At 40.5% G+C, this 26,370-nt stretch overlaps 2 protein-coding genes across 3 annotated transcripts in view; one reads left to right on the forward strand and one right to left on the reverse strand.

Moving 5' to 3' along the window:
- The window catches only part of CCPG1 (cell cycle progression 1), a 44,164-nt gene extending 39,454 nt beyond the window's left edge, over positions 1 to 4,710 (reverse strand). Inside the window, exon 1 of the mRNA XM_049852628.1 lies at positions 4,605 to 4,710. The gene's annotated coding sequence lies outside the window, so the exon portion shown is untranslated. The remainder of the gene's footprint in view (positions 1 to 4,604) is intronic.
- A 39-nt stretch (positions 4,711 to 4,749) lies between these two features.
- Positions 4,750 to 25,446, forward strand: PIERCE2 (piercer of microtubule wall 2). Of its 2 annotated transcripts, none has more exons than XR_007512445.1 (2): positions 4,750 to 5,150; positions 25,008 to 25,094. XR_007512445.1 is itself a non-coding variant. In XM_049852637.1 (2 exons), the coding sequence occupies exons 1-2, from the start codon at positions 5,143 to 5,145 to the stop codon at positions 25,353 to 25,355; spliced, it is 366 nt and encodes a 121-aa protein (XP_049708594.1). In that variant the 5' UTR covers positions 4,750 to 5,142; the 3' UTR covers positions 25,356 to 25,446. The 2 variants fall into 2 exon arrangements, 1 of the variants encoding a protein (XP_049708594.1); XM_049852637.1 differs by having other exon boundaries at positions 4,750 to 5,160; positions 25,008 to 25,446.
- The last annotated feature ends 924 nt before the right edge of the window (positions 25,447 to 26,370 follow it).

Below are 26,370 nucleotides of genomic sequence, written 5' to 3' on the forward strand. Positions count from 1 at the left end.
TTTAAAACACTGAAATCTATCACTAAGGATAGGTAAATAGCTTTTAAAAATCTAGAACAGGAGTAATTTCATTATGTCTGTGCCCAGAAAGAGGCCTTGCAACACCGTCAGGTGCAGCAGATAACTTTCTGTTCTAGAAAAAAAATTCTGCAAGAGAAGTGAGTCAATACACAATTGCTCCACAGGTTTTCTTCTATGATGTAACATCCCAGAAATTGGGAAACAAAGGCAGCTATTGCCTATTTGAAGATAAATCCTTTTTGCCTCAATCTAAAAGAAGCCACACCTTTGGTAAGTTTGCAACAAAGCACTAATATGAATTAAGAACAACTAAATTACCTGTTAGTAAGGAAATAATCCTTTTATTCGGTATTCTCAGTCTAAGAAAAATCCTGATTTTCCAGTATTATGCCTTAACTTTTGAAAAGCGTGAGAGGGCCAACAGGTTATAAGTCTGACTAGGCTACCTGCTGCCCATACTTGGGCAGTGTAAGCCCTGGTGGTCTGGCCTCTTTTTCCCTTTCACAGAAAAATTAAGCAAAGCTACTGGGCTGACTCTGTTTTCTTTTATTCTCAAATGTTAAAAAATAAAGAATAATTTGTTTTTACTTAATGAACAATACACATTCATTAAATTTTTGTTGTTGTTTATTTTAAGCATCCTTCTCACAAAAGGATAATTGGCCCTAATTTTCTTAGAGTTGTTCTCTACTTCTCATTCAAGAAAGTAAGCTAGAAAGATGGAAAACAAATAAAAAGATTTCATATCTACCAAGTGCCCGTCCAAGATGCATTAACTGGTCCCAATCTACCTGGAGCAAAGAAGAATAAAGAACACCAAAGACACAAGGAAAATATTAGCCCAAGAAACAAAATGGGCCACATAAACCAGAGACTCCATCAGCCTGAGACCAGAAGAATTAGATGGTACCTGGCTACCACCAACGACCCCCTGACAGAGCAGAAGAAAAGTGAGATGCAGAACTCAAATTCTAGTGGAAAGACCAGACTTAATAGTCTGACTGAGACTAGAAGGACCCTGGTGGTCATGGCCCCCAGACCTTCTGTTAGCCCAGGACAGGAACCATTCCCAAAGCCAACTCTTCAGACAGGGATTGGACCTGACAATGGGTTGGAGAAGGATGCTGGTGAGGAGTGAGCTTCTTTGATCAGGTGGACACTTGAGACTATGCTGGCATTTCCTGCCTGGAGGGGAGATGAGAGGGTAGAGGGGGTTAAAAGCTGCTGAAATGGACACGAAAAGCAACAGTGGAGGGAGGGAATGGGGTGTCTCATTGAGGGAGAGCAATTGGGAGTATGTAGCAAGGTGTAGCAAGGTGATTTGTAAACTTTCACTTAAAGCACAATAAAAATTAAAAGCCCAACCACTAAAGCTCATGCACTTTCAAGACCCCTGATGCAGCAGCGTGCAAAGTCACACCCAGGAAGGGCAGATCTCCTTCAAACTAGAAAAAGCCGGCAAGCTGCACCAAGGAATCAAATGAAGCCCCCCATTTACCTTATTTTCATCAAAGTGATAAGTAAGAAACTATCACATCAAGTCAGCAGACTTCCGATTTATAATGCTTACGTAGGCCAATGATACTTGATATGGGTAAACCACTCTGCCACTTACAAAGTGATTCCATCTTCTCAAACACCCCATGACGTCAACTGGCTGTTATTCCCAATTTGTAAATGGAAATAAATTACTTGCTCAACATCATTAAAATGTCTTCTGACTCTTAATCCAATGCCCTTTTTACATTTCACCATGCTAACAATACAAACCAAAAGTAAGGTTTCAGGGAAAGAGTTGTGATTTACGGACAAGTACTAAATAAAAATTAGAATTCTGACTTCCTGTGATGACGAAAGAAAAGCTTTAACTCACCTTAATTCCTAATACTTCCTCAGAAACCCCTGTAGGCCCTGGAACAGCTTTTCTCACACTAAAAAAAAATTAAAACAAACAAACCCTAGATGTAACAATTAGTTGCTATCCTTCCCACACTGCGGGTGGAAATTTCATGTTAGAACTCAAAAGGGATGACTTGGTGAAGTTAATCTGGTACCATACATTGAGCATGAACTTTGAAACAGACTAGTAATAATTTTTAAGTTTTAATCTAGTCAAAACTGCAGAACTGCCAGGAAGAAAATTTTTTTAAATGTTTAATAGTTACTACTTTGAGCATGGCAACTTCCTCACCTTAAACAAACACTAACACACCTCAGCCTCCAGTAGTTCTGCACTGTTAGATGAGTCTGCATTTTCTGTTTTGAAATACCCCGGGCTTAACAGGCCTTGACGCCTCTCCATGCTCTTAACACATTCAGAAAACACCGCTTCTATGATTTCAGCAGCTGGTCATCACTTAATTGTTTAAAATCTTTAGCTTGGATAAGAATGCAATTACACAACTTAGACAACAATACTATGGAACCAACTGTCAATCAGACATGTTAACCAATGATGAATGTTTCTTGTGCCCTGTAAGTGGACATATTGAGCCAACACAGAACATAAGCATTAAAAAGTGAAAAATACTGAAAAGAACTTGGAATTTCGGGACAGAAGCGAAGCTTCAAAGACAACCTAAGAAAATGAAGACTGAACTCTATGGACAGTAGGAGTTGAAGCAAACACCAATTTTTTAAGGCTGATAATGGCAAAAATGCATAGAGTATTTCCATGGAAGAACAAAGTGGCCCTTTCTTTACAACAGAAAATAAAATGTGGGGTAAATAATGAATTAATGTTATTTATTTATCCATAGCCAACAATATCAATAATAGAAAACAAAACAAAAACAAATGCAACCTAAAATACGACACAAAACATAGCACTCCAAATGATTCAATGTAAATGAGCTTATGAACGCCCCGTTTTATAACGGCTGTTTAACAACTTCTTTATTCCCACTGGTAAAAGCTTACAAGAAATTATGCTGTATCTAGATCTCTTCTCTTCAGTAGATGAATACGACCCATCCTTTGTCACCTGATGGATTACAGAATTAATCAAGCCTATACTGCCTGAAGTGAAGAAAAGCTAAGCACTTTGGTCTTTGATTTTACTTCACAAGGTAAAAAGAGAACAGATCAAAAGAAGATGATGTGTACGAATTAGTCATATCTGTTTTTTATTCTTTCCTGTGCAGCTAATTCATCTCTCGTATCTTCTCTCCAAGTTTACATGTAAATTTGTCACACTCTGCAGATAAAACACCAGGGCCTCTACCTCTGCTTTTATTGTTATTTTCTTTGCTTAATTGCTTTCTAAAATAATGTTTAAAGAGGTCCACATGACTGTAATTGCTGAATCTGCACCCTTTTTTAAAAGTAAGCTTTTTTCCCCTAATTAACAAAAGCAAAACGTAGAAAATTTGAAAATATAGAAAACTATAAAGAAAAAAATCATTTGTAGTTTTACCATCTTTTATAACTGTGACCATTCTTTCAGTATTTTCTAACCCAATTTATTTGAAAATTAGCATTTCTCAGACCCTTAAATATTATTTAAGAACGATTTTTAATATCGTGACTAAAATCCCGTTCTTAGGGCAAAACAGGTAAAAAATTCCGCGTTGAAGTAATACCCTCACTCTCGCCTTCCCCTTGACGACCTTTCTCGGGAAAGGATGGTAAGCCACCCACACCAGCGTCCTCCGCGTAATAAACATCCCCAGGGAAATGTGGAGCCTAATTAGATTCAAAACCTCAAGCCAAAAGGTATGATGCTCTAACAGACGAGATTTCAAGCAGCGGATGTGACTTTACCGGAAGAGACAGCTCTCCTAAATTCGCAGCATTAGTGCAGTTACCTCTTCTACCTACAAAAAAAGCCCTATTCCGTTTCTTTTTTTGTTTGTTTGTTTTTGTTTTGTTTTTTATAAAGCTTCAGTAGAGAACAGCACTGCAAAATATCGCCTGCTCAACAGAATACCTTAATTAGTTTGTTAAAACTGGCGCTCCCAACGGCAGCGCTGGAGTCTTTAGACAGAGACAAACACGTCCGGCGAACCGGGCGCTGCGCGGGACAGCTGCTACCGAGGGCGCCTCGGTCAACCAGGCCGACCCCAAGGGACGCGGCGCGGAGACGGCAGAGACGAAGAGTTAGTCATCGTCAGTCTGGGTATGAGCGGAAACCTCGGCTGCATTATTTAATAGTTAATCTTCTATAGCTGGCACCACGGGCCTCAACGTCACCAAAAAAGACGGGCACTGAGCACCGGTAGGGTGACGCAGCCAGCATCTTTCCATATGGGTGCCACTCATCAGCACCGAAGCCCCGGGTCTGCTCAGGAAGCAGGATCCTCCTGGCCCTAGACCCCCGGCCCCGGCGCACAGCTCGGGTCCGCACGCGGGAGCCGGAGGCTGCGGACCCCGGACCGAGGGCTCAGGAGCGGCTCCGGCCCCGAGGCTGCAGACTCGCGCCCAAGGCCACCCTGGGGCCGCACACGACAGGCGTCAGGGGTCATCCCCCGCCCAAGCTGCCCCCGCTAGGGAGACCCTGCGACTGCCCCCCGAGGGCACCGACCAGGGGCCTCGACCGTCGGCCCGAACCCTCTCCCGAGGTCCAAACTCGCCCAGGGCCGTACCTGAGGGGCAACGCCACCTCCGCCCGACTGCTGGCTGTCGCGATGGCAGCGGGCACAGCTCCGAGCGCCAGTGACGCCTCATAAAAACAACCTGCCCGCAGGCGTCCGCAGCCGGGAGGCGGTGGCCGGCGGAACCCCGCGGCGCATGCCGGGACTCGTAGTCCAGCCCGCGCCGTACAAGACTGGGCAGCGGAGGGGGGAACTATAACTCCCAGGGAACACCGCGGCCCGCCGCGGGGCGTGCGCAGGAAGCGGCGCTGCGCGGCCGCTGTCTTCACAACATCCGGGCCCCGGCGCTGGAGGGCGCCGCGGCCGGTTGCTATGGAGACTAACTACAACTGTCCTAAAGGATTCGCGGTTTCACCCGGGAGGACGGCTCCCTGGATTAGGCAGATTGGTTTACACGTATTGATCCGGCCAACGATTCACCTCTCTCTTTACTGCTTTTATCCCGTGCAGTAAAAGGCTACGTCTCCTGCGCTCACCGGCCTTCTTGCCATCCAACTGCGCTTGCCGAAAACCAACGAAGAAAGCAAGAATGAACGAGTACGGCTGGGTGGGTTTGGGTAGAGGGCTGGATGTTTTGAATGTTGGTATGCTTTGGGGCACCCTACTCCCACCCACCCTACTCCACCGCCGAAACGCCTGTCTAAGCAACTACCGGGCTCGCAGGATTGCGTCTTAATTGGGAATAGATGCAACCTGAATCCCACTGAACCTGTAACGGTGATGACTCTGAACAAGGAAAACAGACTTCGTTAATTTTTCATTTACTTACATTGTGCCTTGTTCAAAAAAGGGTACGGGCATCGGTACACTTATACTGTTAACAGAAGCAGTAGAAAGTTAAGGTTTAATTCTGTCCCCCAATTCTGGCAAAAAAGATAAATAAGAAATGAAGGTGGTGGGCTTGAGCAGAAACTAAAGGGTGCCTCAAATTAGACCTTTTTTGTTTTTGTTTTTGACTTTGGGGGTCACTAGATTTAACATCAACTGTGACACCACACACACACACACACAAATTCTAATTTTATAGTTAAAGCATCTGCGCAGAAGTAGGCATTTTTAGTATTTTGATGGCTTTTTATCTTTTTTTCTAAGTGTGTGCATGTGCTTATACTGAGGGACTTGGAAAAATCAAAGCGAACTGTCTTTCTCTAACTCTAGGAGGGCCTGAAAATTAAATTAGTAAGAAATCTAATACTACCTGCTTGTATAAATTTTTTTTAAATAATTTTTATTGTGCTTTAAGTGAAAGTTTACAAATCAAGTCAATCTCTCACATATAAACTTATATACACCTTACTACATAATTGGTATAGATTTTTATACTTTTCAAGGTATTTTTGCTGGCAAATTTTAAAAGACTTAATCTTTTAAAATAATTATAATTTTAATTAACCTTTTTATCCATGAATAATTAACAGCTGTTGACATATGCTATATGCCATAAGATTTAAATTCTGTTATTATTCTTTGTATTAGATTATTTTTCTTGTTTCTAGTTTGAACTCCACATTTTGAGAATATCCAGATTTGTAGAGTGAAATCCAAATAAGAAAGCTGCAGTAAAGTGAAAACAATGGGTAGGAGTCCCTGGGTAGCACAAAACGTTAAGCGTGCCACTATTAGCTGAAAGGTTGGCAGTCTGAACCCACTCAGAAGCACTGTGGAAGACAGGCCTGGCTATGTGCTTCCTGAAAGTCACAGCCTTGAAAGACCTATGAGCAGTTCTGCTCTACACACATGGGGTTGCCATGAATTGAAATGGACTCCATGGCAACTAAAACAGAAGCAATGGATGTTTTGTTTCTGAGTGTATAAATATTCGTTAATGTTCTCCTCGATCTAAGAGATTGAAGTAGATACTTTTCCTGGTTGTGTGACAAATTATGCTACAGATTTTACCAGCTAATTTGTCTTATTATTGACTAAATTTGGTCTTCTGTATTACATTTTGAGCCAAAGCTGATCCGAATTTGCAGCCAGTAGTAAAGGGTGTTAGTAAAGGGTGATTTGATGAAAGAGTCCTTTAGTGACTAAAGGAGGTAGTATTAACTATAGCTTTCAACTCATAGTGACCTTATAGGACAGAGTAGAATTGCCCCATAAGGTTTCTAAGGAGTGCCTGGTGGTTTCGAACTTCCAGCCTTTTGGTTAGCAGCGGAGCTCTTAACCACTACGCCACCAGGGTTTCCAGTATTAACAATAGTTCTCACACCCACCACTCCCTATCCGTCCCATGCTCTTCCCCCCAATTGCCCTGGGCAACCTGGTTAAGTGCCCATGAAGTAAATTAGGGTAGTACTTTTTCCCCACAAGTACAGGGCAGCCATCTCCCACCTGTGCTGGGGAAACCTAGATATGTTGAAAAAACCGACCTGTTGAGATATCATCAAGTCTTAGGATTCTGGTGACTTACTATTATCTAATGTCGTGGTTTTGATATTTAAAACAAATTAATAAACAGTGTCAAAGAATAAACAGCCAGATCTGATGAGTATATGATTGATCTGAGACTCAGGAAACCTGAGTTCTACTTTCAGCTTTGCCAGCTTCCTTACAGGGCTATGTGTAACAGTAAATCATCATATACTAATGTAAAGTATTATTAACCCAGAAGTTTCAGAAACAAATTCTGAAGATCATATATGCATCAAAGTGAACCTGCAAAATGAAAATGATAAAAATGGTTTCCATTTATATAGCAATTTATCGTTTACCTCCGCTTCTCACTTCATCCTCACAACCACAGGAGTTAGGGCAGATATTTTACCAGTTTTACAGAGCTATACAAGCACAGGTGAAATGAACTGATAAAGGACTGGAACCCAGGTCACAGTTCCTGCCTTGTGTACTTCTCCAACACAGTTCAAAATCATTCAGATCTGAGCAAAGGAAAGTGGACTGAATACTTCACATGTGCAGATTTGATTGATGATCAAGATTTCAACACAACAAGGTTTTCTTTATTCTAAAATTTTGACTTTGCTATGATATTCGTTAGAATTATGAAGGAATTCAGGGTGAGATGAATGATGCCAAAGAGAAACCTAGCTAATCTGACCCAAATTTGAAACTCAAAGAGGCTTTGTCCTCACTTAGCATGACACAACAGCTCTGTAAATATTCTTATCTCCATTTTAGAGTTGAAGAAACTGAGACTATATGCCTACTTCTTCTTGTTGTCAGTTGCCATCTAGTGGATTCTGACTCATGGCAACCCCATGTACTGTAGAGCACAACTGCTCCACAGGGTTTTCGTGGCTGGTGGCTGTGACCTTTAGGAAGCCAATCCTAGGCCTGTCTTCCCAGGTGCCTCTGGGTGGGTTCAACCACAAACCTTTCTGTGAGTAGTGGAGAGATGTAGGATATTCTTAAAGGGTCTCAGCCTCATGAATATCGTCACGACTGTAGGGTCTTGAGAGAAAAAGAATAGAACTTTATATAAGCAATCTTCTACTACTTAATTCAACCTAAAAAAAGTCACACCGACAGTACCCTGCCAACCACTATTAGGTTATTTAGCTATAATATTAGGTTATTTAGCTGCACTATTAGGTTATTTAGCTCACTATTACATTATTTAGCTGTAGATTAGGTTATTTAGCTGCACTATTAGGTTATTTAGCTGCAATATTAGGTTATTTAGCAAGTCGGAATCAACTCGAAGGCAATGGGTTTTTTTAGCTGTACTATGAGGTTATTTAGCTAGGATATTAGGTTATTTAGCTACACTATTAGGTTATTTAGCTGCACTATTAGGTTATTTAGTTACAATATTATGTTATTTAGCTACAATATTACGTTATTTAGCTACAATATTACATTATTTAGCTGCAATAACAGAAATTTTGATCTAGAAGGTTTTTAGGTCAGATCTTAACTAGACCAGAGGCTGCCAAGTTTTGTTTTTTTTTAACCAACAAAGTTATTTTTTGCTTTCATGGACATCACAGAGTGCACTTATCAAGGGCCTTATCACAAGTAAATATACACTTTTCACTATGCCTTTAGGATAATTAAAATTCACTTAGAGTGTCCTGTTGCTACATTTGGAGACCCCTGTTATCTGAATCCTCAAATTAGAAAACAAAGTCATATACTCTATCTCCTCTGTCTTATAGAGCTTAAATCCTTGTAGAACAATTTTGTCAAACCACACAGCTATTATTACTGCCAACATTAGAATCCAGAACTGGTGACACCTATTTTGTGCTTTTTATAACTCTTATAGGAGGAGGTATACAAATAAAAACAAGTTTCCCAATTAGTCTGTTTGACAAGCTCCTGTATAATCGATGCAGCTGTCATTATTATTCGGCCCTACAGCCCTCTCTCTCCATATCCCGACACTCCTCAGCCCCTCTCCCAAAGGCCTCTTTACCTCCTGCCCAGAGTTTCATGCCAACCTTGTATGTAGCCTTGTACTCCATGTGTGATCCAGGGACCAGCAGCAGGAGCATGGGGCCTCGTTAGAAATAAAGAATCTTGGCCCTGATCCAGATCTGCTGAGTCAGAAATCTATATTTTAACAAGATTCCTGAGTGTTTCGTATGCACATTAAAGTATGAGGAGCACTGTCCTAGAGAACAGCCCTACTTTGGACATCTAGTTTCAGATAACATCTCAGTGTTAATAATAGGTAGTTACTTGGATCCACAATCAACACCCATGGAAGCAGCACTCAAGAAATCAAAACACCCATTGTATTGGGCAAATCAGCTGCAAGAGATCTCTTCAAAGTGTTGAAAAGCAAAGATGTCACCTTGAAGACTAAGGTGCGCCTAACCCAAGCTATCGTGTTTTCAGTCGCCTCATATGCATGCAAAAGCTGGACAATAAATAAGGAAGACCAAAAAAGAATTGATGCCTTTGAATTGTGGTGCTGGCGAAGAATATCATATATACCATGGACTGCCAAAAGAACAGTATAACCAGAATGCTCCTTAGAAGCAAAGATGGCAAGACCAAGTCTCACATACTTTGGACATGTTATCAGGAGGCATCTGTCCCTGCAGAAGGACATCATGTTTGTTAAAGTATAGGGTCAGGGAAAAAGAGGAAGACCCTCAACGAGATGGATTAACACAGTGGTTGCAACAATGGGCTCAAGTATAGCAACAACTGTGATGATGTCACAGGACCAAGCAGTGTTTCATTCTGTTGTGCATAGGGTTCCTATGACTCAGAACTACTGGACTGCATCTAACAACAAGGAAATACCAGGACCCCCACTGACTCAGAGGCTAAGCAGCCTGGCTGCTAGTCAAAAGGTCAGTGGTTTGAATCCACCAGCTGCTTTGTGGGAGAAAGATGTGGTGGTCTGCTTCCATAAAGATTTCAGCCTTGGAAACCCTATGGGGCAGTTCTTACTCTGTCCTGTAGGGTTGCTATGAGTCAGAATCAGTGGCATCAGAGTTGGTTACGTTTTTAAGAAACTACCAAGATTTTGTTTCTGATTAGCAAGGTCAAGGGAACGAAGTCAGTTTGTGTACCTTAAAGGTGGCTAGCTCAGCAACAAGTGGAGGCTCAAACAAGATACTCATGACATATTGGCCTCATTCCCAAGAACTCACTAATAAAATTCCTCAAAACAGGATTTTCTTTCCTGAGGCAAAGGTTAAAGGCCCTCAGCTCAAGATATGAAGACAATAAAACAACTGAACACTTCAAACCTTTGTAAATTACGATATCAGTTTTTGAAGAAATGGATAGTAACCTGGAAAGTGAAGTTGTTAGTTGCCATAGAATCAGCTTTGACTCATGGTGACTTCTGTGTAGCAGAATAAAATATTGCTTGGTCCTGCATCATCTTTATGATCATTGGTATGTTTGGGTCCATTGTTACAGCTATTGTGTCAATCCATCTCATGGAGGGTTTCCCTCATTTTCATTGACACTCTACTTAACCAAACATGATGTCCTTTTCTAGGGACTAGCCTTTCCTGATTGTGTCCAAAGTAGGCAAGACAAAATCTCCCCATCTCCCCGTAGCTTCTAAGGAATAGTCTGGTTGTATTTCTTCTAAGACTGATTGGTTCATTCTTTTGGCAGTCCGTGGTGTATTCAGTATTCCTAACAAACACAACAGTTCAAATACATCAACTCCTATCTTCCTTTTTCATTATCCAACTTTCGCATGCATATGAGGTGACTGGAAAGACCATGGCTTGGGTCAGGCACACCTTAGTCCTCAAAGTGATACCCTTGGTTTTTTAAAATAGGAAAGAGGTCTTTGGCAGCAGATTTGCCCAATGCAACACATTTGATTTCCTGACTGCTGTTTCCATGGACGTTGATTACTGACTCAAGTGGAATGACAACTTCAATTTCTTCTCCATTTACCATGATGTTTATAGATCTAGTATTGAGCATTTTCATTTTCTTCACATTCAGGCATAATCCATACTGCATGCTATAGCCTTTGACCTCCATCAGTAAGTGCTTCAAGTCATCTTCATTTTCAGCAAGAAAGACTGTGCCATCTGCATATTGCCATTATTAATGAGTCTTCTGCCAATCCTCCTGCCACATTCTTTTTCATATAGGCTGGCTTCTCATTTGCTTAGCATACAGATTGCTTTTCTGATTTTAAACCGTGCAGTATCCCCTTGTTCTGGTTGAACGACTGCCTCTTGATCCATGTACAAGTTCCACATGAGCTCAGTTAAGTGTTCTGGAATTCCCATTCTTTGCAATGTTATCCATAATTTGTTATGATCCACACAGTCGAATGAATGCCTTCCACACAGTAGTTGATGAAACACAGATAAACATCTTTTTTGCATTCTCTGCTTTTGGCCAAGATCATCTAACAGTAGCAGTGCTATCCCTTGTTTTATGTCCTCTTCTGAATCCAGCTTGAACTTCTGGCACGTCCCTGTTCATATACAGCTGCAGTCGTTTTTGAATTATCTTCAGCAGAATTTTGTTAGCTTGTGATATTAATGACATTATTTAATAATTTCCACATTCCATTTGATCATCTTTCTTTGGAATGGGCACGAATATGGATCTCTGCTGGTTGGTCAGGTAGCTGTCTTCCAATTTCTTAACATAGACGAGTAAGTATTTCTAGCTTTGCCTTCATTTGTTGAAGCATCTCAGTTGGTATTCTGTCAATTCCTACAGGCTTGTTTTTCACCAGTGCCTGTGGTGCATCTTAAACTTCTCCTTCTGTACCAGCAGTTCTGGAAACCCTGGTGGCATAGTGGTTAAGTGCTACGGCTGCTAACCAAAGGGTCAGCAGTTTGAATCCACCAGATGCTCCTTGGAAACTCTATGGGGCAGTTCTACTCTGCCCTATAGGGTCGCTACGATTTGGAATCGACTCAACAGCACTGGGTTTGGTTTGGTTTTTTGGTACCAGCAGTTCTTGATCTGCTACCTCCACCACCCTTCTGTCAGCTTGTCATACAGTGGTGGCTTCTGCGTTATTGCTATGATGCTTGAAGCTACGCCACCGATATTTCAAGTACCAGCAGGGTTACCCATGGTGGACAAGTTTCAGTGGAGCTTCCAGACTAAGACAGAAAAGGAAGGAAAGCCTGGCAATCTACTTTCTAAAACTTAGCCAATGAAAATCATATGGATCACAACAGCAAATTGCCCAATATACTGCTGGAAGCTGCGCCTCTCCCCCAGGTCAGAAAAAAGGCACTCAAAATATGACTGGGGAAGAGCTGCCTTCTCAAAATAGTCAACAGTAATGACACAGATGGAATAAACTTTATTTCCTGATGTGGCACGACTCAAAATGAGAATAGCAATATCCATTAGTGATCAGAACGGGACTGTATGAATTATGAATCAAGGAGAATTGGAAGTCATCAAAAATGACAGGTAATTGATTGAAGATCCATGTACTAGGTGTTAATGAGCTGAAATGGACTGGTGTTGCCATTTTCAATCCTACGATTAGTAGTCTACTACCAGCCTGCAGAGTAAAAACCAAAACCAAACCAAATACATTTTCGTCAAGTCAATTCTGACTCATAGCGACCCTGTAGGACAGAGAGGAACTGTCCCATAGGGTCTCCAAGGCTGCCAATCTTTATGGAAGCAGACTGCCACATCTTTCTCCTGCAGACCGCCTGGTGGATTTGAACCATTGACCTTTCAGTTAACAGCAGAGCACTTAACCACTGTGCCACCAGGGTTATTCACCTAGAGAGTAGAAGAGATAAAAGACCAGCAATTTCACCTCTAGCACCTACATTTACAATAGGTAAAGTTACAATAAGAAGAAACCTTTTTCTCCTTTTAGAAAAACAGCAGCAAAACACGCATCCTTGGACTGGGTTTTCAAAAAGCTATCATATGATCCCTGAGATATGTCAGACTTTAAGAACCCTTCTGAAGAGTTTCTTTGCCTCATGATTGTCATTAAAATAAGGCAAAACATGAGTATTCAGTATGCTACACTAGGAATCTGCCTCATTTTACAAATGCCTTAGCTATCTAGTGCTGCTGTAACAGAAATACACAAGCCAATGGCTTTAACAAAGAAAAATTTATTCTCTCACAGTCTAGTAGGTTACAAGTCCAAATTCAGGGTGTCAGCTCCAGGGGAAGGCTTTCTCTCTTTGTTAGCTCTTGAGGAAGGTCCTTGTCCTCAATCTTCCCCTGGGCGAGGAACATCTCCGGTGCAGGGACCCTGGGTCCAAAGGACATGCCCTGCTCCTGGTGCTGATTTCTTGGTGGTATGAGGTCCCCAACTCTCTGCTTGCTTCCCTTTCCTTCTATCTCTTGAGAGAGAAAAGGTGGTGCAGGCCCCACCCCAGTGGCTACAGTGAGCTCAAGCATAGCAACGATTGTAAGGATGGCGCAGGACCAGGCAGTGTTGCATTCTGTTGTGCATAGGGTCGCTATAAGTTGGAACTGACTTGACAGTACCTAACAACAATAACAACATTTGTGAATTTCCCAATAGAAGTGCAAACGAAAGTGAATTTGCGAACGATTAGTTACTGCAAATCTTTCAGAAACAAAAATCTCAAGGTGAGAGTTTATTAAACAAAAAGTCTACTTAGTAGCAGAACTTCAGAGAACCCTATCAACTTGTAATTATTTTGAGATAATTAAACTAGGCCTGGATTAATATTTATCTCACACCAACATAAGGCTGAGGAAGAAACTTACCTATTTAAGAAACTTTCAAGCACATTATTTTTATGTAACTAAAATTAGCATCCACCTAATCAGTCAAACGACCCATTCACTGCATTGCATTGCATTGCACTGGGCAAATGTGCTGCAAAAGACCTCTTTAAAGTGTTATAAAAGCAAAGCTGTCATTTTAAGGACTAAGGTTTGCTTGACCCAAGCCATGGTATTTTCAGTCATTCGCCTCACATGCATATGAAAACTCGACAATGAATACGGAAGACTGAAGAAGAACTGGTGCATTTGAATTATGGTGTCGATGAAGAATACTGAATATACCACGGACTGCCAGAAGAATAAACAAATCCATCTTGGAAGAAGTACAGCCAGAATGCTCCTTAGAAGCAAGGATGGCAGATTTTGTCTCAGGTACTTTGGACATGTTATCAGGAGGGATCAGTCCCTGGAGAAGGACATCATGCTTGGTAAAGTTGAGGGTCAGCGAAAAAGAGGAAGACCTGCAAAGAGATGGACTGACACAGTGGCTTGAACAATGGGGTCAAACACTGCAACAGTTGTGAGGATGGTGTAGCACCAGGCAGTGTGTTTGTTGTTCTGTTGTACATGGAGTTGCTATGAGTTAGAACCAGCTGGATGGCAAGTAACAACAACAATCAGTACATATGTCTTCTTTGTAAGTAATGCTATGCATTAATTTTTTTTCCTACAATGAAGTTTATTAAGACAGATTTCAAAATTAAAATTTCAGGATTCAAAGTCATGAACGTTTTTTAAGTTCTTGATTCATGTTACTAATTTTTTTTAAAAGTGGTTTTTATATTAATTCACTGAGCCATCATCAATGCAAAGTGCTTTTTCACTGCCAAATTGAATATCATAATTAAAAAATAAACCAATAAACCTCTCTGGTTTTAATTTGTATTTTAAAACTTACTGTTATGTTTTTTACCTAGATTTTACCTTTGAGAATAGCATGTTAATTACCTTTGCTTTATCAGAGTTGCAGTGTTTTGCTTATCATTTTTAATGAAGGAATCCTTTATGAGGATAAAGATATTAATCTTTTGCTATTCTTTCTAACTAGTGTTTCCAGGGTATTGTTTCCCTTTTACTTTTGGTTAACTATATTTTTATGTGTAGAGTAGATAGTTAAATACATCAATCCTTTCTTTTATAATTTCTTTTATCACTTAAATTTAGAACGTCTACACTACTCAGAGGGTTAAAGTACGTTCCTCCTCGTTTCTAGGTTTTCTTTCATATGATTTTAAATAAGTACTTAAGTAATTCATCTGTAATTTATTTTAATGATATTTGAGAGTAAAGACCTACATTTTTAAAACTAGCTAGCCAGTCTTCCAACATTATTTATTAAGCTGGTTTGCTATGTTTGTCTTTGTATAGTAAAATACAAGCTCTAGAAACTTTTCATTACTGTATCCCCAGCATCAAAAAATGGCTGGCAAGCAGTAGGTGCTCAGTAAGTGTTTGTTGAATCACAGATAAATGAGGTCTGTTTCTGGGCTATGCAGTCTCTTCCATTTAAGATCTTTCATCTTCATTACGGAGGCTTGACTTTTTTATAGATTTTACCCTAAAAGGATGAAGCATGTTAGGTGCATGTGATAGAAAGCTACCTACACTTCTGCATCCATTGCTGAGTTTCAATGTCTTCTCTCCCCAAACAGCTAAACTTTATATATAAACACAGATACACATTCTCCCACCCCTGAGCTCACTACAGTAAATGGCACCACCACCCCAACCACTCAGGTGCTTGTCCAGAAACCTAGCCTGGGAGTCAACCTCCACTCGTCCCTCTTCCTCACCACCAAGATCCAATCAATCATCAGGTCGTGTGAACACTCCAGAATCCTTGTACTCTGCTTCCTTCTCTATCTCCATGCTTTCACCCTACTATAAATCACTATCAGCTGTCACATGGACAGCGACAGCCAAAGTCATGTCACTACAAATTAGGCTTCATCATGACAGTCCCTGAAGCCCTCCAATAGCTTACCACTGCTTCTGTGAGAAAGATCCGAATTTTTTCTCTTCAAAAATTCTTTTTTTTTTAATAATTTTTATTGTGCTTTAAGTGAAAGTTTACAAATCAACTCAGTCTCTCACACAAAAACCCATATAAGCCTCGCTACACACTCCTAATTACTCTCCCGCTAATGAGACAACCCACTCTCTCCCTCCACTCTTTCTTTTCTTGTCCCTTTCGCCAGCTTCTAACCCCCTCCACCCTCTCATCTCCCCTCCAGGCAGGAGATGCCAACATAGTCTCAAGTGTCCACCTGATCCAATAAGCTCACTCCTCACCAGCATCCCTCTCCAACCCACTGTCCAGTCCAATCCATGTCTGAAGAGTTGGCTTCGGGAATGGTTCCTGTCCTCGGCCAACAGAAGGTCTGGGGGCCATGACCACCGGGGTCCTTCTAGTCTCAGTCAGACCATTAAGTCTGGTCTTATGAGAATTTGGGGTCTGCATCCCACTGCTCTGCTGCTCCCTCAGGGATTCTCTGTGGTGTTCCCTGTCAGGGCAGTCATCAGTTGTAGCTGGGCACCATCTAGTTCTTCTGGTCTCAGCATGATGTAGTCTCTGGTTCATGTGGCCCTTTCTGTCTCTTGGGCTCGTAATCGCCTTATGTCCTTGGTGTTCTTCATTCTCCTTTGATCCAGGTGGGTTGAGACCAATTGATTTATCTTAGATGGCTGCTTCCTAGCATTTAAGACCCCAGACGCCACTCTTCAAAGTGGGATGCAGAATGCTTTCTTAATAGATTTTATTATGCCAGTTGACTTAGATGTCCCCTGAAACCATGGTTCCCAGACCACTGCCCCTGCTACGCTGGCCTTCGAAGCATTCAGTTTATTCAGGAAACTTCTTTGCTTTTGGTTTAGTCCAGTTGTGCTGACCTCCCCTGTAATGTGTGCTGTCTTTCCCTTCACCTAAAGTAGTTCTTATCTACTAATTAGTGAATGCCCCCCCACCTTCCCTCCCTCCCCCCTCACATAACCACAAAAGAATGTTTCCTTCTCAGTTTAAACTATCTCTCAAGTTCTTATAATAATGGTCTTATACAATATTTGTCCTTTTGCAACTAATTTCACTCAGCATAATGCCTTCCAGGTTCCTCCATGTTATGAAATGTTTCACAGATTCCTCACTGTTGTTTATCGATGCGTAGTATTCCATTGTGTGAATATACCATAATTTATTTATCCATTCATCCGTTGATGGGCACCTTGGTTGCTTCCATCTTTTTGCTATTGTAAACAGTGCTGCAATAGACATGGGTGTGCATATATCTGTTCATGTAAAGGTTTATTCCTAGGATATATTCCAAGGAGTGGCATTGCTTGGTCGTATTCTAGTTCTATTTCTAGCTTTTTAAGGAAGCACCAAATTGATTTCCAAAGTGATTGTACCATTTTACATTCCCACCAGCACTGCATAAGTGTTCCAATCTCTCCACAGCCTCTCCAACACTTATTATTTTGTGTTTTTTGGATTAATGCCAGCCTTGTTGGAGTGAGATGAAATCTCCTTGTAGTTTTCACCTGCATTTCTCTAATGGCTAACGATTGTGAAATTTCCTCATATATCTGTTAGCTACCTGCATGTCTTCTTTAGTGAAGTGTCTATTCATATCTTTTGCCCATTTTTTAACTGGATTATTTGTCTTTTTGTAGTTGACTTTCTGCAGTATCATGTAGATTTTAGAGATTAGGCGCTGATCGGAAATGCCACAGCTAAAAACTTTTTCCCAGTCTGTAGGTAATCTTTTTACTCTTTTGGTGAAGTCTTTGGATGAGCATAGGTGTTTGATTTTTAGGAGCTCCTAGTTATCCAGTTTTTCTTCTGCATTCTTAATAACGTTTTATATACTGTTTATGCCCTGTATTAGGGCCCCTAACATGGCCCTATTTTTTCTTCCATGATCTTTATCGTTTTAGATTTTATATTTAGGTCTTTGATACATTTTGAGTTAGTTTTTGTGCATGGAGTGAGGTATGGGTCTTGTTTCATTTTTTTGCAGATGGATATCCAGTTATGCCAGCACCATTTGTTAAAAAGACTGTCTTTTCCCCATTTAACTGTTTTGGGGCCTTGTCAAATATCAACTGCTCATATGTGGATGGATTTATGTCTGGATTCTCAATTCTGTTCCATTGGTCCATGTATCTGTTGTTGTACCCGTACCAGGCTGTTTTGACTACTGTGGCAGTATAATAGGTTCTAAAATCAGGTAAAGTAAGGCCTCCCACTTTGTTCTTCTTTTTCAGTAATGCCTAATTTATCCGGGGCCTATTTCCTTTCCACTTGAAGTTGGTGATTTGTTTCTCCATCTCATTAAAGAATGTCCTTGGGATTTCGATCAGGATTGCATTAAATGTATAGATCACTTTTAGTAGTATAGATATTTTTATAATGTTAAGTCTTCCTATCCACGAGCAAGGTATGTTTTTCCCCTTATGTAAGTCTCTTTTGGTTCCTTGCAGAAGTATATTGTAGTTTTCTTTGTATAAGTCTTTTACATCTCTGGTGAGATTTATTCCTAAGTATTTTATCTTCTTGGGCTACAGTAAATGGTATTGATTTGGTGATTTCCTGTTTGGTGTTCTTTTTGTGGATGTAGAGGAATCCAACTGATTTTTTATGTTTATCTCGTATCCTGATGCTCTGCTGAAGTCTTCTATTAGTTTCAGTAGTTTTCTTGAGGATTCCTTAGGGTTTTCTGTGTATAAGATCATGTCATCTGTAAAAAGAGATACTTTTACTTGTCCCTTGCCAATCTGGATGCTCTTTAATTCTTTATCTAGCCTAATTGCTCTGGCTAGGACCTCCAATACAATGTTGAATAAGAGTGGTGATAAAGGGCATCCTTTTCTGGTTCCGATCTCAATGGGAATGCTTTCAGGCTCTCTGCATTTAGGGTGATGTTGGCTGTTGGCTTTGTATAAATGCCCTTTATTATGTTGAGGAATTTTCCTTCTATTCCTATTTTGCTAAGAGTTTTCATCATGAATGAGTGTTGAACTTTGTCAAATGCCTTTTCTGCACCAATTGATAAAATCATGTGATTCTTGTCTTTTGTTTTATTTATGTGGTAGATTCCATTAATTGTTTCTCTAATGTTGAACCATCCCTGTATACCTGGTATGAATCCCACCTGGTCATGGTGAATTATTTTTTTGATATGTTGTTAAATTCTCTTGGCTAGAATTTTGTTGAGGATTTTTGCATCTAAGTTTATGAGGGATATAGGTCTATAATTTTCTTTTCTTGTGGTATTTTTACCTGGTTTTGGTATTAGGAATATGGTGGCTTCACAGAATGAGTTTGGTAGTATTCCGTCCTTTTCTATGCTCTGAAATACCCTTAGTAATAGTGGTGTTAACTCTTCTCTGAAAGTTTGGTAGAACTCTGCAGTGAAGCCATCCGGACCAGGGCTTTTTATTGTTGGGAGTTTTTTGATTACCTTTTCAATCTCTTCTTTTGTTATGGGTCTATTTAGTTGTTCTACCTCTGTTTTTGTTAGTTTAGGTAAGTAGTATGTTTCTAGGAATTCACCCATTTCTGCTAGGTTTTCAGATTTGTTCGAGTACAGTTTTTCATAGTAATCTGATATGATTCTTTTAATTTCAGTTGGGTCTGTTGTAATATCACCCGTCTCATTATTCGGGTTATTTGCTTCCTCTCCTGCTTTTCTTTTGTCAGTTTGGTCAGTGGTTTATCAGTTTTGTTGATTTTTTTCAAAAAACCAGCTTTTGGTCTTGTTAATTCTTTCAATTGTTTTTCTGTTTTCTATTTCATTTAGTTCAGCTCTAATTTGTATTATTTGTTTTCTTCTGGTGCCTGTGGGTTTCTTTTGTTGCTCTCTTTCTATTTGTTCAAGTTGTAGGGAAAATTCTTTGATTTTGGCCCTTTCTTCTTTTTGGGTGTGTGCCTTTATTCATATAAATTGACCTCTGAGCAACACTTCTGCTGTGTCCCAAACATTTTGATAGGAAGTGTTTTCATTCTCACTGGATTCTCTGAATTTATTCCATCCTTAATGTCTTCTATAATCCAGTCTTTTTTGAGCAGAGTATTGTTCAGTTTCCAAGTGTTTGCTTTCTTTCCGCTGCTTTTCCTGTTATTGATTTCCACTTTTATAGCCTTATGGTCAGAGAAGATGCTTTGTAATATTTCAATGTTTTGGATTCTGCTAAGGCTTGCTTTATGACCTAATATGTGGTCTATTCTAGAGAATGTTCCATGTGCGCTTGAAAAGAAAGTATACTTGGTTGCTGTTGGGTGGGGTGTTCTGAATATGTCTACGAGGTCAAGTTGGTTGATTGTGGCATTTAGATCTTCCGTGTCTTTATTGAGCTTCTTTCTGGATGTCCTGTCCTTCACCGAAAGTGGTGTGTTGAAGTCTCCTACTGTTATTGTGGAGCTGTCTATCTCACTTTTCAGTGCTGATAGTTTGTATCTTGCAGCCCTGTCATTGGGTGCATAAATATTTAATATGGTTATATCTTCTTGGTGTATTGTCACTTTAATCATTATATACTGACCTTCCTTATCCTTTATGATGGATTTAACTTTTAAAGTCTATTTTGTCAGAAATTAATATTGCCACTCCTGCTCTTTGATTGTTGTTTGCTTGATATATATTTTTCCATCCTTTGAGTTTTAGTTTGTTTGTGTCGCTAAGTCTAAGGTGTGTCTCTTTTTGGCAGCATAAAGACGGATCTTGTTTTTTAATCCATTCTGCCACTCTCCGTCTCTTTACTGGTACATTTAGTCCATTTACATTCAGGGTAATTATGGATAGGTATGAATTTAGTGCTATCATTTTGATGTCTTTTTTTGTGTGTTGTTGACAGTTTCTTTTTCCCACTTAATTTTATGTGCTGAGTAGATTTTCCTTATGTATTGTCCTTTCCTCATATTTGTTGTTGATTTTGTTTCTGCCGAGTCTGTATTTTTCCCTTGTATTTTCTTTTGATGAGCAGGGTAGTTTGTCTCCTTTGTGGTTACCTTATTATTTACCTGTATTTTTCTAAATTTAAAACTAACTTTTATTTCTTTGTATTGCTGTATCTTCCTCTCCATATGGAAGGTGTATGATTACATTTCTTAGTCCCTCTTTATTATTCTAATGTTGTCTTCTTTTATATAATAACATCACTGTTACCGTTTTGAGTTTTTTTTTTTTTTTTAATAATCTTGCTTTGTTTTTTTGGATTTCTCTGTCTGGGTTGACTTTTGGTTGCTCTGCCCAGTGTTCTAGTTGTGGGTTGTTACCTGATATTATTGATTTTCTAACCAAAGAACTCCCTTTAGTATTTCTTGTAGTTTTGGTTTGGTTTTTACCAATTCCCTCAACTTGTGTTTATCTGGAAATGTCTTAATTTCGCCTTCAAATTTAAGAGACAGTTTTGATGGATATATGATTCTTGGCAGGCAATTTTTTTCCTTCAATCTTTTAAATATGTCATCCCATTGCCTTCTTGCCTGCATGGTTTCTGCAGAGTAGTCCGAGTTTATTCTTATTGGCTCTCCTTTGTAGGTGACTTTTCGTTTATCCCTCGCTGCTCTTGTAATTCTCTCTTTATCTTTGGTTTTGGCAAGTTTGATTACAATATGTCTTGGTGACTTTCTTTTCAGAGTTCGATGAGCATCTTGGATAGATATCTTCTCAGCTTTCACAGTATCAGGGAAGTTTTCTGCCAACAAATCTGCAACAATTCTCTCTGTATTTTCTGTGATCCGTCCCTGTTCTGGTACTCCAATCACTTGTAGGTTATTTCTCTTGATAGAGTCCCACATGATTCTTAAGGTTTCTTCATATTTTAAAATTCTTTTATCTGATTTTTCTTCAAATATTAGTGTCAAGTGATTTATCTTCGAGTTCAGAAATTCTAGCTTCTACTTGCTCAATTCTGCTCCTCTGACTTTCTATCGAGTTGTCTACTTCTGTAATTTTATTGTTAATCTTCTGAATTTCTGATTGCTGTCTGTCTATGGATTTTTCCAGCTTATTAAACTTTTCATTATGTTCCTGAATAATCTTTCTAATTTCTTCAATTGCTTTATCTGTGTGTTCCTTGGCTTGTTCTGCATATTGCCTCATTTCCTTCCTGATGTCTTGAAGGGTTCTGTATATTAAACTTATTTTTTCATTATTAATATTATTTTAATTGTGTTTTTCAATGAAAGTTTACACAGCAAATTAGGTTCCCGTTTGACAATTTCCGTACACATTATTCAGTGACATTAGTTATATTTTTCACAATGTGTCAGCATTCTCTTTAATTATGTTCTGGTTGTTCTGTTTTCAGTACTCTAGTTGTCTACTCCCTTATCTTCTCATCTTTGCTTTAGAGTAATTGTTGACCTTTTGGTCTCATACAGATGCTTTTTTTAGTGGAGCACTGTACTTATGGATAATATCCTTAATTTTGTGTGCCAATCTGCTATTTCACTAAAAGGTTACCTCAGGATAGTTTCAGTTCCAGGTTTAAACAGGGCAGTAGTTTCAGGGAGTCCTCTAGTCTCAGCTGGTCCCGTAAGTCTGACCTTTTTTTTTTTTAATAATTTTTATTGAGCTTTAAGTGAACGTTTACAAATCAAGTCAGTCTGTCACATATAAGCTTATATACACCTTACTCCATACTCCCACTTACTCTCCCCCTAATGAGTCAGCCCGCTCCCTCCTTCCAGTCTCTCCTTTTGTGACAATTGTGCCAGTTTCTAACCCTCTCTACCCTCCTATCTCCCCTCCAGACAGGAGATGCCAACACAGTCTCAAGTGCCCACCTGATACAAGTAGCTCACTCTTCGTCAGCATCTCTCTCCAACCCATTGTCCAGTCCCTTCCATGTCTGATGAGTTGTCTTCGGGAATGGTTCCTGTCCTGGGCCAACAGAAGGTTTGGGGACCATGACCGCTGGGATTCCTCTAGTCTCAGTCAGACCATTAAGTCTGGTCTTCTTATGAGAATTCGGGGTCTGCATCCCACTGATCTCCTGTTCCCTCAGGGGTTCTCTGTTGTGCTCCCTGTCAGGGCAGTCATCAGTTGTGGCCGGGCACCATCTAGTTCTTCTGGTCTCAGGATGATGTAAGTCTCTGGTTCATGTGGCCCTTTCTGTCTCTTGGGCTCATAGTTATCATGTGACCTTGGTGTTCTTCATTCTCCTTTGATCCAGGTGGGTTGAGACCAATTGATGCATCTTAGATGGCCGCTTGTTAGCATTTTGTATATTAAACTTTTGTATTCTGCATCTGGTAATTCCAGGAATGCACTTTCATCTAGAAGATCCCTGGATTCTTTGTTTTGAGAGCCTGTTGAGGTGATCATGGTCTGTTTCTTTATGTGACTTGATATTGACTGTTGTCTCCGAGCCATCTATAAGTTATTGTATTAGTTTACGCTTGCTTACTGTGTCATAGCTGCTTGCTTTGCTTTGTTTTGGTATACCCCTATGGGTTGCTTGAGTGAGCTAGCTTGATTATTTTCACCTTTGGAGCTCTGATGTCCTGTCCCCAGCTGGCTAGAGCTGTTATCAGGTATATCAGTCTAGGAGTCCATTCAGTTTTCTTGTATGAATTCAGCTCAGGTTTCCAGGTAGCTGATCATGAAGTGAGTGGTACAGGCTCTGTCCTACAGTCTTAGAGGGGCAGGGGTGATTGGCATTTATACCAGTATCTGATTGCAGCAGGGGGTCATGCTCTGAACAAGGCAGGGGGCTGAGAACCGACCCTTGAGTGTCTCTGAGGAAAACGCATCCCTGTTCCCTAGAGCGTGCAGGTGGGTGGGTTCTGCACAGGGACCATGGGCACCCAAAGTTTTTGGTTGTAAAGACTGGGAGGTACCAGTTATCTCTGGACCCCTGTCGCGGGTGGCTGGGTGACCTGAGTGGAGCTACCAGTCCTTAGGTCCCTGATGTGGGTAGGTGAGGACCTTTTTTAATAGGCAAAGCAATGTCAAATGTCAAACACCCTCCTCTCTACCGCACAGCTGAAATGGTTGGAGTTTGCCAACAGGGGCCTATTCTCCCGAAATAGGCCCACACAGGTCCATGCAGAAGGGAAAGGTGCTCAGGGTCCACAGACGGTTTATGCCTGGACAGGGGCCGCTTCTGTCGTGAGCACCCCCAGTTAATGGAGGTAGCAAATTATCTTTTCCCCTCAATTGCAAATTTTTTCCTTCCCCAAGGCTGGGAGGATGGCTCTAGGTGCTCACCAGGGCCTATCTCAGGCCCAGGGATTCAGCTGCTGAAGCTGGCTTGTGGGTAGAGGGGGTGCAGTAAAGTATACACAAGTACTTAGCTTTTGCCGAGAGCGCCGTTCTTCTCAGGTACCAGAGGTGTGAGTAGGCTGTGAGGCTGGCTGCTTCTCCCTGAGGGAACTGCAGCCAAACACTAGGACCAGCGAGCCTCCACCACCGCTGCTCCGGGAATGGTGCCTGAGGGCTCCCCGCGATTCAGGTCCAGTAGCTCCTCTCCACTTCTGAACGGTCTCTTCCTCCCCTGCCCCTCAGTTCATTGTCTAAGCTTGCCTTTGAAGCTCAGGGCTCCCAGCTTGTCACAAATATACTCGTTTCACTTGTTTTTTTGGGTCTTTGTTGTAAAGAGGGCTCACCGGAAGCGTCTGTCTATTCTGCCATCTTGGCTCCGCCTCCCGAATTTTTAACATAGTGAACAAGACCTCAGGAGCTGGCATCTTCCCTGGTCTCACCTCAAGCCATTTCATCCTAACTTACTTGACTCAGGCCATGCTAACTTTGCTTTGTTGCCATCTCTGTGTTCTTCCTTGCCTTCCAGTCTTAGATTCAATGACACTTCGCCAGAGTGGCCGTCTCTAGCCCCGACACTAGGTGGTGGTGGTGGTAATTGTCGTTAGAACCCCCTATATGTCTTCATAAGTATTTTATAATTTTTCTTCAAAGCACTTATCACAGTTATAAATATATAGTTACTTGTGTAAAACTTTGCTTAAAATTCAGCGATACTTTCTCCTGAAACTGAGTTATTGCAGATTTTCCCCGTGATTTACTGATGTTTTCACAGACTCTCATAATTTAACTACAGGATATTTGAAAACCTATCTTATCCACAATTTTGACTAGTTTGCACTGTACAAATATGTATCATTTAATAAAAGCCCTTGCGAGACCGGAGTACTCCACAAAAGGGAGGGTGAATGGGTCTAAGTTTAATTCTGTTTCAGAACTTTGTAACTGAGAATTATTTGATATGTCTGTCTTTTAGGAAAAGAAAATTACGTCAACTTCAAATTCAGATACAGAAATGAAATCTGAACAACTGCCTCCTTGTGTGAATCCTGGCAATCCTGTGTTTTCATGTATGTTGGACCCAAAGACACTGTGTACAGCTACCTCACTGTCAAAACCTCAGATGATTATGTATAAAACCAAGTCAAGTGATTATGGTAAATTTTCACCTATACCACAGTTTCTTCCCTGCAATTATTCTCCAAAAGATCAAGTGTTCTCAAGCCGTATCAGAGCAACTGGATTTTATCAAAACAACACTCTAAACACTGCACCTGACAGAACCAGAACCCTTGATTTCCCTAATTTTCAGCATACTCTATAAAAATATGTTCCTTTGTACGTTTAAAGGAAAATATACTCAGAAAAAAATGAGTTTAAATATAAAACTAAAATACCTAATTTGGAATATAAAAACAGTTGGACCAATTTTTTTTTTTAATCTTTAAGAAATAAAGCTTTTCAACTAATAACCGAATGACCACTTTGATCTGAATGTTTTCCACGACACTGACTTCTAGAATAGAGTGTGTCCAGAACAGCAGAATAGACAGTGGTAGGGGTTTTAGTGCATCCCCCAAGTACTTGTGCTCCGAAAGCTTCAGAAGGCTTTCATGATCTGAACAGTCTGCTGAGTATATTTACCAAGATAAAAAACACGGGATCTCTAAAAAAAATTCTTTCTGAATTAAGAAAGATTCTGACCAGTAATTTTCCACTTTTCTGTTATTACAACTAATGGCTTAGAACTCAAGAAATGTTAGTTCCCACTGTTAGGCTGGTTGAAGAGAAGAACTGTTACTCATTCATTCATTCATGAAACAGTTCTTGAATACCCACTATAAGCCAGGTACTTTGCTATGCAGATGAAACCCTGGTGGTGCAGTGGTTACCAGCTCGGCTGCTAACCAAAAGGTCGGTAGTTCGAATCCACCAGACGCTCCTTGGAAACCTTATGGGGTAGTTCTACTCTGTCCTATACAGTTGCTATGTGTCGGAATCTACTCGATGGCAATGGGTTGGTTTTTGTTTATGCTATGCAGACAGGGACACAGAAATAAAAGACAGTAACTATTTATTGTTTCAGAGTCCCTGGCTGGTACAAAAGTTAATGTGTTCAGCTACAGTGTGTTCAGTTGGAGGTTCTAGTCCATCCATAGGCACCTTGGAAGAAAGGCCTGGCAATCTACTTCTGAAAAATCAGTCACTGAAAACCCTGTAGAGCAAAGTTCTGCTCTGATACACAAAGGGTAGCTATGGGCTAGAGATAACTTGACAACACCTGGTTGGTTTTTATTTATGGTTGCAGGGCAGCTTAGTGGGAAAGTGAGATTAGCAAA

The sequence above is a fragment of the Elephas maximus genome, chromosome 13 (assembly GCF_024166365.1).
Source record: "Elephas maximus indicus isolate mEleMax1 chromosome 13, mEleMax1 primary haplotype, whole genome shotgun sequence".
Taxonomy (NCBI): Eukaryota; Metazoa; Chordata; class Mammalia; order Proboscidea; family Elephantidae; genus Elephas; species Elephas maximus.